We start from the raw sequence: 19,491 nt of genomic DNA on the forward strand, positions 1-19,491 counted from the left end.
TTATTTGAATCTCTAGTTTTAACCTTTGTCTTGTTTGTACCATTTCCATGCCACATCTGTAGTCCATGGTTACTCTATTATTATTTTGTACCATTTCCATGCCACATATGTTGCAATAAATCATGTTTTGTGCACTCTTCATGATATATACATTGCTCATCGTATTCAATTTTTGGCATTATTGAGGACCAGATTATTTTAGTGCTGCTGTACATGTTAGTCTTTTGGTGAATGACACAGAATTATTTCTATTGCAGTTAGCAGTACTTGACTTCATTGCCATGACTGATTCGGGAAGTCATATTTGGTGTCTGGTTATCGAATATATTATACTTTGATTCGCAAAGGAATCATGTATCAATGAGATGTTCAATGTGTCTCGTCTTTTAGGAGACAATCTAAAATATAACCATTCGATGTTACACATAATAGTTTCTTTATTGAATACTTTCAATGTTACACAAACAACCTATTCCCTAAATGGGACAATCTAAAAACACTATTACAACAGAAAGAATTTCGAGGTTCTAGTAAAGGCGTCCTCGGCATTTTGAAGATCCACAAAGACAAGGAGATCCTTTTCCAAGAACAAGCTCATAGTGATAATTACACGTCATTTCTTCACCAAAAGCAATCTGTTAACAAGAAACAAAAGTTATATATAATCTATATTGATGTCAACTATTTATAATCAAGCAGTAGTTTGTAACATAAGTGAAATGTTTTATTCATATAAAATAAGTGATATGTACGTATAGAGGAGAGTACTTACATCTCGACTTGCATAGAGACCAATACGTGAACGCCTACAATCCATGCTCTCCACAAGAACTTGGTAACTCACAAGATTTGGTGAACAACTGCAATAATAATAAGAGCAAACCATCAACCGTTTTGTCTTAAATATAGTATAGTTCTAATTATGTTTAATAGTTGTTTTAGACCTATTAATCATGTCCGTTAAATCATGTCAAACACAAGTGTTTGTACTTTTTAATCAGCTTTGAAATACATTAGAAATATTTTCTACACATTTAATAACTCACTGGAAATAAGATATCATGCATAATCATATTCAAATTATTTCGAAACCATTATTTCTTGAAGTAAATAATAGCAAAGTCCTAATCATGTTCCCAAGTAAAATTTAACATATCGCTCCTTGTTAATTTTTGTCTTATCTTATCAAATATATGCTCACCTATTATTAATGAATCGAGACACATTTCCATATCTAGTAGAATCAATGATATATTGGGCCTGTCTTTCGATCAATCGACTCATGTCATTAACACGAGCATCAACAACATAGAAATAACTGCAATGTTCTTTTCCATAACTGTTATTGACATAGACCATGTCAGTAAAAATCCAGAAACATCAACCAACTAAAATAAACTATATCTTGAAAGAAATTTAAACCTTTTGCGTCTGTTGTGTGCCTCTTGCTCGTCTAAAACCTCTCCAATGTACTCACAAACAAATGTTCCGCGCGAAATAGCCTCGCCAGCCCTTACACCCCATCCCTGCAACTTGAATCATTATAGTTATAACATAACAATTCTTTTGAGTCATTTTGAATTTATCAAAACAAAAATAGTTGTCACCTTTTTCTCTGTTTTAAACACTTCCAGCTTAACGTGAATTCCATTCTGCAATATTCTGTTTGGACAGGTTTTATCACATCTACACTTATCGTTGCACTCGTACACAAGATAACCTTCCTGTAGTTTTTTGAAAAATTTTCCAGCATGGGACAATTTTTTTTTATAAATTAATAATATAGAAATAAAGGGAAAATATGCTACATACTTGAGTCTAAAAAATAAATAAAATGTCCTACTCAAGAAAAATGTTAGGATTTTAGCATACTCTAGATTTTTTGATACCAAACAATGCCTATCATATTCTGAACAACACATATTTTGGATATAATGACAACTTAAAATTAATGGAAATATTTTACCTCCAATATGATTTGACCATTGTTGTCATATGGGAACTTTTTGCGCATTGTTTTTCCGAATATGTCTTTTGCAGTATCATAATCATTATCAAAAAGGTATACATGATCACAAGTTTCACAACAACAGGTAGAAGATGAGCAATAACATTTCAGTTGCTGACCCTGCTAAATAAATCATAGGTTAAATATTGTTAGAAAAAAACTATGAGGCTATAGTGTATGCTTGTGAGTTCTTGAAGAATTTGTTCCAATTTAGCTTCTTTACTAAACACAGTTATAAGTGAAATAACAAACATTTATTTTATCATACTTGAATTTACTCTTATATGATTAGAGTTTGATGAAATAAAAATCAAGTAAAAGTTAAATACCTCATATTCAAGACTAGACGATGGACCAAGCATCGGTTTTGTCACATAGGTAAAGTTCAACCAAGGCCTAGGAAGATTTATATATTGCTCTCCTTGCTCAAAAAGAGAGTTTAGTATTTTTTGATCCACTACACAAATCACTGGAGTTGATTCCATTCCACAACTTATGTCATCACATAACACTAGAGCCTTTTGCGATGACCCTAATCTTGCATGATTTGAATTTATGATGGACTGAGACTCATCTTGCTCCATTACAACACTTGCAGGATCTGATGCATCTGTAGATTTTTCCGTCAAGTTTTGTTTACAACATGCAGTGCAAGCGTTTGATAAAATATCAAGATTATTAGGCTGATCCTTAGTCTTCTGAATATCAGAAGAGAAAATATTTGCAACTTCTAAGCATTGGGGCTGCTGCATGGATGTTTCCCCCATCTGATTTCCTTTCCCAGTCGCTTCCAGAGAAGCATCACCGGTAGACAAACTTAGTTGGTTAGGAGATTTTGAAATCTTAAGTTCGGCAGGGTGAACTGACTTAACATGCAGCCATAATTCCTCCATGTTTCCAAAATATTCACCACAAGGAATACATAGTAAAAGCAAGCAGTTTTCATCAAATTTCACACAGTGTCCCTTCTGAACATGTGATTCCAATTGTTTCTTGTTAGTGAAGGAATTAAAACAAAGGGCACAAGCATAACTTCTAAATAACCATTGTGCTTCTTTTTTATGATTTTCCATCCAATGATCGCCAAGTGTTTGGTCATTAGCAAATTCTTCAAAGCAAATCTTACACTTATTGACATTCTCATTATGAAAACAAGAGTCTTTATTATGATCATTACCATGGTTAGAAGACTCTGTCTGCCAAAGAGCATCGATTTCATTGTGATCATTACCGGAAAGCATGAGTGTTTCACCTAGGATATTCTTTGCACAAAAAGAATCATCATCGTCGATGGTCAACACTGTATCGATCTCCAATGGAATTTTTTGACCACTACAACTTTCTTCATATTTCCTCTTCAACGCATGACAGTTTGAATTTGAACGGTTGTTTCTCTCAGCAATGCAGAGATGTTTCTTACAAAAGGTGAAACTGGGAAGAGAATGATTCTTACATCTAGAACCATCAATAGTTGTTCCTCCACAATATGGAGTAAGAACTTTAACACTTTTTTCTTTCTTTTTTGAAAAATGCGCACAGCAATATATATCTTTTTTAATTGCCATTCTTACACACTGCCTTCCCTTGGATTCGACATATGCTTGACATTGTCGATCCAAAATCCCTTCCTTAGTATCATGTTCTTCAGATATTTGAACAACCGTTTCATCCAAAGGCCTTGATATTGTTCCTTTGTTGAACAAGATCTCAGAATCCATAGACTGAACTACAGTTTCACTCACTGGGCTGATCAATTGACTAGAAAACTCAGTTACCATGGGTACCTCCACAGTACCTTCTTGTCTAGAATGTGTATATGCGCGATGAACTTTAAGTTTAGGCCTTTTTCTGCTAACTTGAAGGCTTGCTTGGTGCATACCATCAGAGCCAGAAGCATGCTGTTGCGTGTCGCTGCTACCAGAAAAGGAAAGAAATGTGGAAAACCATTTCATCACATCATGGTTCCATGTATTCCACTCAAAACCTAAGTTTTGTTGTGCCGGTGCATCACGGAGAGTGTGGACATCATTCCACAAAATAGAATCAAACAATTCCTAAAAAAGAGGATACGAAATGAATCAACCAAACGTATTTTACAAAATTGTTTATTATTAGGTGTTTAAAGCAAGGCATATGTATTCATTTATGAACCATAGCGGCTATAGCTCAGTTCCATAGCGGAATTTAAACAAACTGCTATTTTTCGAGAACCACAATTGACGGTATTGCTTTCATAATTCACCTTAATGGAATAAATGGAGCCGGTGCGTTCAAAACAATAATTAATTTAGACACCTTTGGTTATGTTAAAAGAGTTTTAGCATTTTATTGTCCTAGTTTTTCTTATGTTCATCATTCAATGATGAAAAAATTCTTTGTTTTCTCAATTCATAAATTACATGCCAAAATTAAAATTACCTCCTGAAGCAGCTCTACTGTTTGAGCATTGTTTGCACTTTGGCATCTTTCTGCCCAAGACTCAGATGAATGTAGTTTCCAATTATCTTTTATGTAGCAATGCATTATGTTCTGCAAAGGGGAAAAATATGTTATACTAGCTACTTCAGCCTCTAGTAAGGAACTTATAAAAAATATTAATTGAAACCATGATAAGTGTTGAAAACACTCTAATTTACCTTTTGCAACCTCTGAACCATTATTCCAAGATCTAAATAACGACGACAATGAGAAGCTTCCATAGCAAACTGCTTCCAAACCATCACATTACGAGCAGCTTCTATCAAAGCCTATATTTGATGTAAAATTCAAATTAAAAACACATGTAGAGATTACCAAAAATAGGGAATGGAGAAGAGGAAAATAGCACCACTAAAAACATACATTAAGATGAAACTGATTAATAATGTAGAGCATTTCGACGGCGAGCTTTTGCATTATAAATTGTCGCGCAATCGTCAAGTCTTGTACCATTTTCAATCCTTCATGATGAGTTTTATATGTTATAGGTTGAGGAAACTCATCAATTGATTTAACAAGAAGCATATCAACCCATGAATAATTCCTTGTTTCTGGAGAAAAAATGACAAAATATTTGTTCTGCTCATTATCATTAGCTGGTTTGGCTTTTATGGTTGATAATGGCCAATCAGCACTTGCACATTTGATTCCTGCATGCCAATTCTCTTTCCACTGCAAAGACAAACATACAAAATTAACGTGCATCTTATTTTGATTTTCCTTGTTTTATAAGTTGCTCAATGAAATATGTAAGACGATATGCCATACAGAAATTATATTCTACATAGCCATGCTTGTATACCCAAGTTAACTAACATTTTATCATATATGTGCTTATTTATATCACAAAAGATAAAATCAAGTCAAACATTTTCCATAGCCGCTATTTGATAACATTTTGTATTAAATAACATGTATAAAACAATAATGATTTGTTCAAATTTCTTTTAAAAAAATGATTTGTTCAAATTATTTTACGCTACAATGTCATGCTATTTTCCCAACATTGCTCATAATTCAAGTTCAATTCTTAGTGAATTGTGATCTATAAATAGTAGAGAAAAGCATGCGGTTTGTAATGAATAAATAAATACAACATTAAATAAGCTAGATACAACATTTTATATAAATACTGTATAAATGATATTGCCAGTACTTTCTTAAATAAGAGGAAGAGGTTTTTTTGAACAAGATATGAGGAAGAGGTTTGGTTATTCGTTTCGTAGAGAGGATGTCTTTGAAATTAGATTGTGGAGGGGATTGTGAGGAAGGTTTTTTCCTTCTCGGGCACAAGTTTCCTTGGGTGTATGAGTGGATTGGGTTATGAAGTTCAGGTGTTTTGTGGTGAATGCGTATTCCAAGGGCCCCTTAAGCGAGAAAAGAAAGATGTGGTTCGAGCTTGTCAGGCTTAAGAATTCCTTAGACGTGGTGGGTGATTTTAACTCGGTGTTGGATAGCCATGAGAGGCGCCATGGTGTGGGTGACAGGATGACCGAGGATGACATAGAGATCCGTGAATTCAGGAACTTTGTGTCTCAGATGGAGTTGGTGGATTTTCCTATCTTGAGGAGGTGTTTCACTTGGTTTCAACCATCGGGTAGAGCTATGAGTCGCCTTGAGCAGTTTCTCATTTCTAAAGGGTGGTGAGACAAGTGGGGGGATGAGAGTCAGTGGGCCTTACCCAGGGACGTCTCAGATCACTGTCTGCTGGTGTTGCATTACTCGGCACAACTTTGGGGGCCAAAACCTTTTCGCTTCAACAACTTTTGGTTATATCAAAAGGGGTTTAAGGATGTTGTTGTGCACATCTAGTATTCTGTCCCTACCATGGGGTGGATGGCTCCCATTCTAAAAGAAAAACTAAAAGTCTTGAAAGGGGACCTCAAAAGCTGGAATAAGGAGGTGTTTGGTAATTTGAGCTTTCAAATTGGGATCCTGATTGAAAGGGTTAAAAGTTTTAATGTGTTGTCCGAAGAAAGGATCCTCTCCTTGGAGGAGGTTAGTGAGAGGAATCAGGTGATTGCTAAGTTGAGGACTCTCCTAAAGCGTAGAGACTCTCAGATTATCCAAAGATCTAGAGCTAATTGGATGAAAGATAGGGATGCAAACACATGGTTTATCCAAGTCTTTTTGAAATCTAGACATTGGAGGAACTTTATCTTGGCTCTCTGTGTGGGGGATAGGTGGGTAGAGGATTTGGGGAGGTGAAGGAAGAGGTGGTAAGGTTCGTTTCAATGCATTTTCTAGAATCGGCCTATGATCAACCGACAATGGATGATGTTGATTTTAACCAAATTTTTCAGACCAAGATAATCATGCTTTAACCGCCCGCTTTTTTGCCATCGGAGATAAGGGAGTCGTCAAAGACTCAGATGGTAACAAAAGTCTTGGGCCGAACAGTTTTAACTTTGTCTTTTTCAAGAAGTTCTGGTCCTTACTTAGCTAAGAATTGGGGGTGATGTTTGAGCAATTATTTGATAATGCCACTCTCCTGCAGAACTTTTCCTCTTACTTAGTTACTGTAATCCCTAAAGTGGATTAACCCCTTCAGCTTGGTGATTTCCGCCCTATATCTCTTATAGAGTCGCTGTATAAGTTGGTGGGTCGGTTAGCAGTGGTTATGGGCAAAATTATCTTGTCCAATCAATCATATTTCATTAAAGGAAGGCATTTGGTGGACGAGGTGGCGGCAGTGAAGTAGATTACTGACCTTGCTCGGAGGACTAGGAAACCTTGTATGATTTTTAAGGTGGATTTTGAAAAGGCGTGTGACTTAGTGAACTGGAGTTTCTTGGATTACATGATGGAGCGCTTAGGCTTTAATGTCAAGTGGAGATCTTGGATTCGCGCCTGTGTGTTTTCTGGGAAGCTCTCTGTGTTGGTGAATGGGTATCCAACTCAAGAGATAAACATTCAGAAGGGGCTGAAGCAGGGAGATCCTCTTGCCCCTTTCCTTTTTCTTCTTGTTGTGAAAAGTCTTAGTGCTTCTATTAGGAAGGCGGAGGAGTTACGAGAGTTTATAGGGTTCCAGGTTGGCTCCTTAGGTCTAAAATGTTACATCTATAGTATGCTGATGACACCCTGCTCATTGGGGAATCTTCTATGACTAATCTTTGGACTATGAAAACAATTTTGCGATGTTTTGGTTTGGCATCAGGCCTCAAGGTTAATTTTGCCAAAAGTAGTATAATGAGGTGAATGTTGATTATGATTTCTTGAGCCTCGCCTAGGGTTTCCTCCATTGCATGATTGGTTCCATTTTATTCATTTATTTGGGAGCCGCTAATTCAACAAATCTTAAAGAGGCTTGGATCTTGGCGTAATAGGTTTGTTAGTTTGGGAAGAGGGAGTGCTGCTAATCAATTTGATTTTGAATTCAATTCCCATTTTCTATCTTTCCTTTATAAAGTTACCTTCAAGGGTTTGGAAGAGGATTGTAAGGATCCAGAGGTGATTCCTTTAGGGGAGGGGAAGTCGAAGGGTGGCAAGAAAATCCCAGTTGGGAAGCGGTGTGTAGCCAATTAAAAAAGAATGGTGGGTTATAAGGATCAGGGACTTGAGGTGAGTGAATCAAGCTATGTTCGGCAAGTGAAGGTGGAGGCTTCTTGTTGGAAAAGCTGGGTTGTGGAGGGATATTTTTAGTGCACACTACGGTGTGGATCTGGTTGGGTCCACTAGGGGAGGGAGAGTGAGGGGTCTCAGGTCTGTGTCTTCCTGCTGGAAAGGTGTTCCGCTGCTGGAGATGGAGGCAGTGCCTAATAAGGATTTGTTCTCGGATGGAATTATCCGGGTAACTAGAGATGTGGCTCAAACCTTGTTTTGGGATGATGTGTGGGTGGGGAATGTCTCGTTGAGGGAGAGATTTTCTAGACTATTCCAGATCTCTACCCAACAATCTTCTTTTCTAAGGTTTTTGTGCTCTTGGGTTAGTGATAGGTGGGATTGGGATCTAAGATGGAGGACGATGCTTTTTGTTTGGAAGGACAACATTTTGGAGGACTTGCTAGGGGTGCTGGAAGGGCATCCCCACTCCGAGGGTCCTGACTCTTGGTCTTGGAATTATAGTGCTGGCATGGTTTACTCAATTAAAAACTGCATATAGACATCTCTCTGATATTCATCTAGGAGTGGGTAGCAAATGACTATTCTATCTCATATCCTGACTTTGGTTTGGAAGAGTTGGGCACTGTCCAAGGTTCATGTCTTTTCCTGAAAACTTCTCCTTGATAGGATTCCTATTAGAATGAACCTCTTGAGACACAGTGTGCTGAGAGATCAGGAGGCTTCTTTGTGTGTGTTTTGTGGTGTGGAGGCAGAGACCGTTAGTCACCTTTTTGTTAACGGTGGGGTTACGTCAAGGGTTTGGTACAAGATTTTTAGATGGCTTTGTATGGATTTGGCCCTTCATAGTGATTTTTTGGGTCTTTTTTAGGGTGTTGTGTGTTTCCTAGGGGAAAGAATATTAGGTGTGGTTTTTTGTTGATCTGGTACTCGGTGGTGTGGTCTATCTGGTTTGCTCGTAATGATATGGTGTTCTCTAGTAGGACGCTGGATGTAGATCAATTGGTTGATGAAATTTAATTTACCTCTTGGCATTGGTTTTTTGGGAGTCACTCTGGTCATCCATGTTCCCATTATGAGTGGGTGGTGGAACCATCGATCTGTTGGGACCGATAGGTTTCTGGGGAGGAGTTTTGCTTGGGTGCCTTTGAGCAAGGGGTTATGGGTTTGTTTGTTTTCTGTTGGGGTAGTAGGCTTGGTTCATCTTCCGAGGGTGAGCTTTGATTTTGGATGGCAGGTTTCTTGCTTGCCTTTTAGCGAGGGTGGAGTGCTTCTCCTATGTGGTCTTTGGGTGTGAGTGTTTTCTATTTCCATTGGTGTTGGTTGGGTGTTTTCTTTTCTACTTTCGATTTCAGTTTGCTGTTTTTCTGTGAATCATAATCGTTTGTATTATTGACTTGATTAGTTTTTTATAATATTCTTTTTGCCATTAAAAAAAAAAAACAAGCTAGATAAGACTCACTTGTAAGATGTACTAGGAATTAGTATAATAAACAAACATTAGGAAAATCATTAATTAACATAAAGTAAACAACTAAATTTTGATAGCGCCATACACACATAGATATACCTTGAACCACACAGCCAGAGGCTCATCCACCTCCAACCATTCAGAAAATGATAGTTCTGCTTCTTCGCTATTGTTGTTTCGTGATGTTTCGCATTGAACTTCAACGACTTCTTCATCAAATTTGAAAATGTCATCTTGACGATTTTCAACACAAATAAGTTCTTCCATATGTGAATTTTGGACACCAGGAAGCATTATCATGATTAGTCCAACCTAATCACTGTTCCATCAAAGATCATTCCATAAAATAACGTAAGGCAGTGTAGTGTTTATTATATAGTAATTAATAAAAGACTAAAAATACATATAAACATCAACGAAAGAGGATAAAAATAAAGCACAAATTACAAATAAAACTTCAAATTTCATGCCATGTCATGTTAGTTAGACCATTTTAATATCTCGCTTGTACAATGTATACTTAGTTATTTTTAGATCAAAATAGTTGGTCATGGGGCTTTTATTAATAACATGAAACAATCAAACCGATTAGTTAAACATTCTAAAATATTCTCAAGCATTTTGAAAATAAAAAACAAAATTTTACTACCGTGGTTATTTGAATCATAATATCATTAGATACATTTCCTAATAAACAAAAGAAAGAGATTTTTTTTTTGAACGTAATGGATTTTCTCGCCTACCATAATCCATTAATCCAAACAGACGCAAGTTAAAGAGTAATGATATATTAATCTTTTAATTTCCTTAAAAAAAAAACATTACTCTTTAACTTGCGTCTGTTTGGAAAATAATTATTTAGCAGCGTGGCCTCGCAACCAGACCGAATCTACATTATCAAAAAGGGGCAATCACGCATTAAATTTTATCCAACCACGAAACAAATATAGTTTCAATCTAATAGATTAGAGTATTAATCTCTCAATTAGTAACAAAAAATATTAATTCAATTTAATAAAAAAACACTGGTTATGTAAAAGGCGCTCAAAAATCCAAATCTAACTATCTTTACTTTCCTTCAAAAAAAAAAAACTATTTTTACTTCTTCTTATGCACAAAAAAAAAAAAATCATCTTTAGTGATAAAATTTGGTATATATAAATCAAAGCTAATCAACTTTAGTGATGTTAAAAAAAACGTTAAAAAGATCCAACCTTAGCTTTAATCTTTTGCTCATTCAATACGGCATAAAACCCTAATTCTTGATCAAAAAATGATAAACCCAGATCAAAGCCGCGATATGTGAAATTAAACAAAGATCTGATCAATATTAGGGACATGTCTGGAATATTATTTTTAAAAAATAATATAACAGTGTAATTAGATAAATATAAAATTGCTTTTTCAAAAAAAAAAAGATAAATATAAAATTGGGTATCCACATGAAAAAGGAGCAGTTGTAAATAATAACGTACCTTAAAAATATGGGGAAATTTATGTAGAGAGAAATGAATTGTGAACTGAGTGATGAGTAAGGTAGATGGGTATTAATTTTTTTTTTTAAATGTAATATGAACAATATTGTGTATGAGAGTTTTTTGTTGTTGTTGGCTATAATATATGTATGAAGGCTTTGGCAATGAAGGCACTGCAGCTAATGAATAAAAAAAGAATAAAATCATGTGACGTACGCTCTACTTAATTTTTTTTAGGAAATTATTTTATTTTTTTTTGACAAAAAAAAGTAGATGATGAGATTTATTAAAAAAAAAAAAAAAGTAGATGATGGGATAGAACATTAGTCGTTTTTAAGACGGACACCAAGTTTTTTTAAAAAAAAAAAATTATATCTGCCAAAAAAATAATTGATATGTTGATACTTTTGTTAGAAAAAGATATATTCTATTTGCCTAAAAAAAAAATATTAATTTATTATCATATTTTTAATCAATATATACGATAAACATTAGATGATTAGGGTTTTCTATTTAAGATATATTCTATTTGCCTTAAAAAAAATTAATTATTATATTTTTAATGAAAATACGATAAACAATAGATGATTAGGGTTTTGTATTTTTTGTTGAAAAAAATATAGGGCATACGTGTATGTGTGTAAGAAGAATGCGTTACTACCACCCTGAGTATAGATAGTTTCACAACCGTGTGTACATTCAGATTTGATTTGATGGCAAGATCATCTTAAAAAACTATGTATGCCCTAATTTTAATGATATTATTGCTATATCTTTCATAGATTATTTACTTTTGATCATATCATAACACTCTGGATTGTTATCAAAATGGATGAAACATTAACAAAATATATCAAAATGAAGGAAAATAACAATAACAAAGAACACTATTAAAATGGAACACAAAAAAGCTATAGAAACAAAACAAAAATATCAATACTTAACAAAATATAGAAACCTAACCTGAAGCACCTGCGATGGAGAGTTACAGTGTGGAAGGGGAAGCAAATGAAGAAGCAGTGAGATCTGAAAGAGAAGAATAACCTAAATATTGATTGATATATCTGGGGTGTTTTGACGGAACTGCTAACTTTTTATAATTAACACTAAGGATATTTAAGTCATTTTACCCTCAATTTATCAAGGTACCAGTCTGTAACCGTGTCAGATTTTATTAGTGGATACCCGCCGGGTAGGGTGTTTTTGCCATCCCTAGCTGGTAGCAGCCGTTTTCACTCAGGTGCCAAAAATGCAACGGTAGGAGAGGTATATATGTAAAGAATTAGCTTGTTTGTGATCATTTCTCATTTCAATTCGTTACCTTGATATTAATTTTTTATACTCGTTTTGCATGTGATTGGCCTGGTAATACTCCATGTCCATGGTTGTTGATAAAAGCTGAAAACCAAAATATATAGCATGAAAACCCTGTGTTTAATATCTCCCTCTATGAATTCTGAGCATGAGGTATTGTAAATGTATTTGCAAAGATAACTTATCCCGGATGGCTCTGGCTCTGGCTCTGATAGTTAACGTCCTCTAAATTCATATCCCGGAACTGCTCTTAACTTTTCCTACAATGGAGCTTCTATGTGGCAGCCATTCTTCTGTATTCGTTCTTAGGAATGAAATAAAATAATTATTTTTATGATAATTTAGGGGAGGGGGCTAAGACAAGGGGGAGTGCATCTTTTATGCTTGCACAATATAGGGAGGAAAAAAAAAAAGATAATAAGAGTGAAAGAAAAAAGGAAAGGGAGGTGTATAAATATAATAAAGTTGTAATTCATTTTATTTTGTTTTCCAATGATGGAATTGATCCATTACAGAATAATCAAACAATAGGGAAAAAACAATTTTTATTTGTTTTAATTTGATCCATTCTATTACATTTGCACAAGATATCGGTCCAAACATAGTCTTAAGGACTAAAATGACGATTTACACTGCATTCAGTATTCAATAGTCATTGTGTTGAAACTGGCACAACTGACAAAGTTATTCTTACTATGTGGTTCATACTTCCTGCCAAAACAATTTCACCAAAGCTAAAATCTTCACTTGGTTGAGTGACATTGATTTGTATTTCCAGATCCTGAGTTCCTTGTGGAGTTATGGTGAAAAAAGTTGGATACAGGTTAACTGCAGTTCCATTAGGAGCTCGAACACCGCACAAGTATGTCTCTGTGCTGTTCCCTACATTCATGACAGTTCTTTTCAAATAAATTGATCCTTTAAGTGCAGATATTGTCACTGATGGAAGGTTTAAATTAGATGGATAGTCAAATGGGCTGTTGCAGGTCTCTCCCGTCGCTGTAGTTATTGTCTTCGTATCAATGTTTGGCAAAGAGCACAAGAAGCTGATGAAATCTTCATAATCTGTTTTAGGACAAATGAATGTTAATTGTCCTGTGAATTTGAGCAAAAGAACCAAGCTGATCGAGCGGTGAATTTTCTATTACTAGTAACATATATACCTGAAGATAGAACCAAGCCTGGATTATTGACACGGCTAGGGTCCACAATGCCCGCACCATGTTCAAAAGGAGTGGAGGGATGCAAGGTGTTGGCCTCATAGCCTTCGGCCATCAGAGGATCTCCAAGCTTGTCATACTTTCTGCTGGTTGTGGTGATCGCAGATGCTATCATAGATGGAGTCCATGATGGATTATGTTGCTTGATCAGTGCTGCGATTCCAGCCACATGAGGCGCCGCCATGCTGGTACCAGATAATAATGCAAAATTGTGTCCTGTATGTATTATGTTGCCAATGAAAGAGTTGAATGAATTTCTGTGTAATCACAAGACACTAAAAAAAGCGAACAAAACGGACACATTAATGTCTGCCAGCATGCTAGTAACAATAATGTACCTGTTAGCATAGGTTGTTTGGCACTAATAGGACTCCATGCGGCCCATATTTGATGCCCTGGAGCAAGAATATCAGGTTTAAGTACATCAGCAAGAGTTCTTTTTGAATCAATTATATCTGGACCCCTTGAAGAAAATCTACTAACAACCGGTGATCGCCCTTTGAAAGAGGCATCCCTTCCTTCCCCCGTAGATGCCGCAGCACCAAACTCTGTAACAGTTCCTCTCTCGTCCCTCTTTGTTTGTTCTTCATAATATTGCATTATAACCTACATTTAGTAAGTGTTATGAGTCCCACGTCGAGTAGATAATAAAATTCAATGCAATAATTAAGCCATGAGGTTTTTACCTTGGAATCCGCGACAGAAGGAATCAAGATACCAGGAATGCCGAAAGGAATTGGCTCTGCAATATAATCGCCATAGCTTGGATTTGCAGTAAAAATAAAACCCTCGAATTTTAGAGCCTTGGCAGTGTCGATAATGGCAGCAAGAGTTGAGGTCTGATTAAGAAATCCTTCTGAGAAGTTGCAGATAATGATACTTCCAAACACTTTACTAGGATCCAAAGCTTCTGGATGTTGACACTCTTCTAAGTACTCTGGAGTCCTTGGAAATGTTCCATTTATTTTTACTGCATCCTTAGCTAATACAAGTGTATGGTAAACCTTCCCATTCCCAAAACTTGGTCCTGTAAAAAAGATATGCATTATTAATCATACCAACAGTGACATGTAGTATTTCTGTTTTCTTTTGCATAACAGAAAGAAAAAAAAAATCAAAAATATTTTGCATGAATAAAATAGGAAGTACCTGTTAGTCCAACACCACCAACTATTGTGCCATTTCTAAGAAGAATTGAAGAATAATAATGTCTGTCTGTGTTGCAAGCGGCAACACCGACACTCCATGGACTAAATGACACTACAGTTGAAGATGATGGACCATTATTCCCTGCAGCCTGCACCACAAAAACCCCTGCTTTTCTTGCAAATAACAAGGTAATATCAAAGATGTTGAGAAATGTCAATGTATCTTTTGTTGGTTCATTTGGTCCAATAGAGAGTGATATGATATCTACTCCATCTTGGACAGCCTGCAAAATCAGATAATCACACCTCAAATTTTATTCTTCCTTTGTGATTCAATCGAGAAATGATTGTAAAAATACTACATTCATCTCTAATTTTGTCAACAAATTTTATTTACTAGTTCAATATATATATATATATATATATATATATATATATATATATATATATATATATATATATATATATATTGTTGTAATTTGAGTTGCTTGAAGCATCTAATTAGTTTGAGAACAGAATCGACACTTACTTGTTCAATAGCTGCAACAGCATCTGCCATAGTTCCCCCGGATGGGTAGATAGCCTTATAAACGGCAATCCTTCAAAAAGACAACATTTTCAGTTGGACAAAAATCTCATTGATTGACATACCATTTTATGGTGTGAATTCTTTTTTATTCTTTCAGCGGCGTTAGTTAAATCAAGGAACTCCCATATACGTTATATCATATATGTAGATTAGTAACATTACAGTAAAACTCCTACACAATGACCGATTTTGCAACCGATTTAAGAGACTGAAAAATGTTGAATCACTCATTAAATCGGTGTTAACATTAGCGACTAATGATTTAGCGATTTTTTGCAAATTGATATCTAAATCAGTCACAAACTTATATAACTTGCTAAATGGTAAACCTTCAGTTGTGTAAACTAGTAAAGATTGCTCGGATAAGGGGGAAATGGCGGAAAATAGAGGTATACAATTTCGAATATGTCACGCTAAGGAAACTACTTTAATCAGAATAGATAAAAAAAAAAAACAATATAATATAGATATTAAGATCAATCTCACCTTGCATGCGGTGCCATTCCGCTCGCTTGCCCATAGCAAAAACCATTGACTACAACAAGAACACCAGCATTTCCAGCAGCAATAGATGCCACATGACTGCAACAAACCAAACAAAAACAAGCCAAGTCTCAAAATTAATGTTACACCCGACACATACATAAGTAAAACAAACTTTGATACCACCAACATTACCTTCCATGTCCATCTGCATCAAAAGGTGAAAGAAAATCCACAGAAGCATTAAAGGTAGCACTAGCTTGAGCACCAGCAGAAAAATATTTAGCTGAAATAATCTTTCCATTGCAAGAACCAGGTGGGAAATGTGGACCAGTCTCACAAGAACCAGAAAAGTGAGAGATATTTGAAGTGAAAGATTGGTAAGCAAAGCTTGGATGAATTGGATTAATGCCACTATCAACAATACCAATAACAATTCCATCACCTGCATTTTTGTCTCCTCCTTCTTGTGCCCATAATCCTTTCGGTACGTTAAGAAAATCAGGAGTGTATGTTGTCATCAGTTTCACTCCTCTATCTTTTTCTACTAACTTCACTCCTGGTGTAGCTCTTAGTCTTTTTGCCTGATATTTTTGGCAATGGATTCAATAACTTTAGTGCATGTACATATATATGTAAGAATGATTGAAATGGATATGGAGATGAAGAATGAAGTGGAGTGAGTACCTGGGAAGGGGTTGTGTGAACAGAGAAGCCATTAATTATGTGTTTATAACTGTGGAGTTTATTGTAGCTTCCATTCTCCAAAGTGCTTTGTAGAAGCATATCATGAGAAGCCAATAAGTATTTTTCATGTGCCTTCGAGGCTTCTCTATTTAATTAGACATACACAAAATAAAAATGTAAATTAAGATCAGGGCAAAGTTTGTTGATTAAGGATCACTTGAAACAAGTTTCCACAAAAAGCTTTCATCTAGTTGAAGATGCCACTTAACTTATGTGGGGACAATCATATTTGTACATCTTTAATTTTTATAAACTCACCCAACATCTCATTTCTATCTCTTTTTGGTCCCTAGTGAACTCATGTATATTATTTGAAATTTATAATTTTTTTTGCATTTATGTTTATAATATTTTTTTAAGAAGCCAAACTGACCAATCAAAATTGACATCGGAGAGAATTGAATCTGAGACCTTCAAAGAACACGCTTCAAGGTTTCAAACCAACACCGACCGATCAACTCAAATAGATTTTCATGTTTAGAATATTATAAGAATATCTTAAAAAAATAAATTTTTTCAACAAAACATGAATTAACCATGAATATTTATGTTTTTCGCGCTTAAAATAAGTTAAGTCATCATATAGAATCAGGTTAGAAAAAAAAGTTAATGGCAACAATTAGTTATGAAAAAAATGAAACCACTCTCTAATTTTTTTGTTGATTGATTTAAAGAGATTTCATGTTTTTCTCTCTCTAAATTGTCATCACCAATTTAATTTTTTGTTTCAAGTTGAAGAAATTTCGAGAATCAAACCTATAAGCAAAAGCGATAACAAAAAGAGAGTAAGACAGTGTTAAAAAAAATTAAAAATAACTTTATTTTAGGGTAAATAAATAACTTACGAATCTGAAGACATAAAAATAAAATTATTCTTTATAATTTAGTTAGGTGAGATCAGTTTCATTTTATTTTCCTTTCAAAAAATTAGGGTCATATTCATTTTTTAGTCATAGGAGAGGTATTGTTAGGACTTGTATACTATACGCCAGCCGCATAATGCAATAAGAAAAATAATTAATGATGAAAAGAGAAAACCACTCTAATATTCTCATCTCTAAATTGGTTGATTGGTTTTGAGAGAGATTTCATGTATTTTTGTCTCTGAATCGTCGTCGCCAATTTAATTCGCCAATTTAATTTTGTGTTTCAAGTTGAAATTTTTTCGAGAATCAAACCATTTAGGGAAAATAACAAAAAGAGAGTGTGGACATTGTTAAAATAAATAAAATAAATTACTTATAAATCCGAAGACCTAAAACTTGATCTGGTTGGAAGAGATCAATTTCATTTTCCTTTTTACAAAATTGACGATCATGTTCACTTCTTAGTGTTAAGAGAGGTATTGTTAGGACTTGTTACTTGTATCACCTATGGCAGTTGCACGATGTAACAATTGTGAGAACTATTAGATCTAGTAAGGGAAATCTTTTAAGGATCCTTACAATTGTTGCACGGTGAATGTCCCACAAGGAATCCACATTCGATGAGAAAGAGATACAATAAATTGAACCATAACATTCACTACTTAAAAATATTTGCAAAAGAAATTGACAATTAGCGATAGAAAGAGTAAAATCTCGCTCTAATTTCCACGTCACTAGATTCGGTGATGGATTTAGAGAGAAAATTTCATGTATTTACAACGTATCTAAATTATCCTCGCTAACTAATCTAATTCTTTTTAGTAGTGAGTATAAGCTTAATTTCTAGTTATATTGTAAAGTTTTCGACTAAAAGTTATATTGTAACCTGATGAGGTGAATATTTGATGAATCTTCATTTTGTGAAGCTCCATGAAATGCAACCGCTTCTCCTTCCAATAAGACCAAGTATATAGATCGCTCCTCTTGAATGCAACAAGTAATAGAAACAAAGAAGATCAAAATGAAAGTGATCAGGGATGGTAAAGCTATAGAACTCAATATTTTAGTCATGGTGTCACAAAGGGACAAACAAAATGCTTTATAAACTTTGGTTTAAATATTAGACTGAATGTGATGAAATTTATAAACGATGGGAGTGGAGATAACACGTTTTAACATACGTTATAAGTTAATGGTGATGATGAACCTTGTCAAATATGCAACTATATATAAATCACATTATTGTGAACGTGAACCAATTTACAAGTTGGCATTTTAAAGCAAATTTGGCATGTCTTAGACTCTTAGTCTTGCCGTTACCGGGTGTAGGGTATTTTTAATTTCTTATAACAGTAAAAAGGAAAACTCAAAACGTTTCTTAGTGAGAAAAGAAAACCAACGTACAGTACACATTATATGAGTATTTTTTTTTTTTTTTGTCTTACATTATATGTAAAATATTACTTCATCTGATGACATTAAATTCTGAGTCAAAAGAAGAAGAAAAAAAAAAGATGACATTAATTTCTTACTTTTCTCCACATAAAATGAGAGTTTGTTTTAGAATTTTTGTGTACTATTATACCTTTTACGTCAATTGCGTAAACAAATGCATATCACATTAAACATGCAATGTCCCCCCACATGAACACTGTGGCACACATCCTCGCGTCTTCGATGGATGGATAAGTAGTTTAGTTGTTAACAGGAGGAGTCATTTGTTGTTTGTAAGAAAAGTCTATTTGTTAGTTTTTTTCACCATCGCAATCGGTAATATTAATATTGTTAGTCTCATCATATCCACTCATATGTTTAAATTCAAGATCCTACAGTCTGTCTTTGCGCCACCGCATTGACTAATTTCTTGAGCATGATAGAACTACAATAAATGACAAAATTCTTTTTGAAAAAATGTTTTAGTTGTTAACAGGAGGAGTCTTTTGTTGTCTATAGAAAAAAAAAAACTAATTAAAAGTTCTCATCTAATTGTTACAAATGTTAAAGTAAATGAGAATTTTAAAAAAATAATTCTAAAATCTGCTTTGACTGAGAAACTATTTTAATTAATTTCTTTGTAAAAATATTTGACCGTTGATTTTATTTATTTAAAAGTCATAGATTTAATATTATT

At 34.5% G+C, this 19,491-nt stretch overlaps 2 protein-coding genes across 2 annotated transcripts; both read right to left on the bottom strand.

Moving 5' to 3' along the window:
* Positions 1 to 378: 378 nt before the first annotated feature.
* LOC146903462 (histone-lysine N-methyltransferase SUVR5-like) lies at positions 379 to 9,823 on the bottom strand. The gene is made up of 11 exons (XM_085732268.1): positions 9,618 to 9,823; positions 4,850 to 5,158; positions 4,645 to 4,755; positions 4,427 to 4,537; positions 2,338 to 4,062; positions 1,967 to 2,128; positions 1,608 to 1,724; positions 1,423 to 1,526; positions 1,202 to 1,339; positions 773 to 860; positions 379 to 635 (listed from the first exon to the last, which is right to left on the bottom strand). Exons 1-11 carry the CDS (start codon positions 9,816 to 9,818, stop codon positions 528 to 530), a joined length of 3,174 nt encoding a protein of 1,057 aa, XP_085588394.1. The 5' UTR covers positions 9,819 to 9,823; the 3' UTR covers positions 379 to 527.
* A 2,939-nt stretch (positions 9,824 to 12,762) lies between these two features.
* On the bottom strand, positions 12,763 to 18,573 carry ALE1 (PA-domain containing subtilase family protein). The gene is made up of 10 exons (XM_085735043.1): positions 18,247 to 18,573; positions 16,435 to 16,579; positions 15,943 to 16,331; positions 15,751 to 15,846; positions 15,205 to 15,274; positions 14,677 to 14,959; positions 14,214 to 14,554; positions 13,866 to 14,133; positions 13,471 to 13,743; positions 12,763 to 13,372 (listed from the first exon to the last, which is right to left on the bottom strand). Exons 1-10 carry the CDS (start codon positions 18,429 to 18,431, stop codon positions 12,960 to 12,962), a joined length of 2,463 nt encoding a protein of 820 aa, XP_085591169.1. The 5' UTR covers positions 18,432 to 18,573; the 3' UTR covers positions 12,763 to 12,959.
* Positions 18,574 to 19,491: the final 918 nt, after the last annotated feature.

Source organism: Medicago sativa, chromosome 8, assembly GCF_051527215.1.
Source record: "Medicago sativa cultivar Bolivia chromosome 8, Bolivia_mono, whole genome shotgun sequence".
In the NCBI taxonomy this organism is placed as follows: Eukaryota; Viridiplantae; Streptophyta; class Magnoliopsida; order Fabales; family Fabaceae; genus Medicago; species Medicago sativa.

Bases quoted from the DNA above. Each gene is read 5' to 3' on its own strand.
- LOC146903462 (XM_085732268.1), bottom strand. From the start codon at position 9,818: ATGATAATGCTTCCTGGTGTCCAAAATTCACATATGGAAGAACTTATT. The intron at 1,527-1,607 runs GTGACAACTATT...TTCAAGTTGCAG, and splicing joins TGTTTAAAACAGAGAAAAAG to GGATGGGGTGTAAGGGCTGG. The intron at 861-1,201 runs GTGAGCATATAT...TTATTATTGCAG, and splicing joins TCTCGATTCATTAATAATAG to TTGTTCACCAAATCTTGTGA.
- ALE1 (XM_085735043.1), bottom strand. From the start codon at position 18,431: ATGACTAAAATATTGAGTTCTATAGCTTTACCATCCCTGATCACTTTC. The intron at 15,847-15,942 runs GTAATGTTGGTG...GGTTTGTTGCAG, and splicing joins GATGCAGATGGACATGGAAG to TCATGTGGCATCTATTGCTG. The intron at 14,134-14,213 runs GTAAAAACCTCA...TACTAAATGTAG, and splicing joins CTTCTGTCGCGGATTCCAAG to GTTATAATGCAATATTATGA.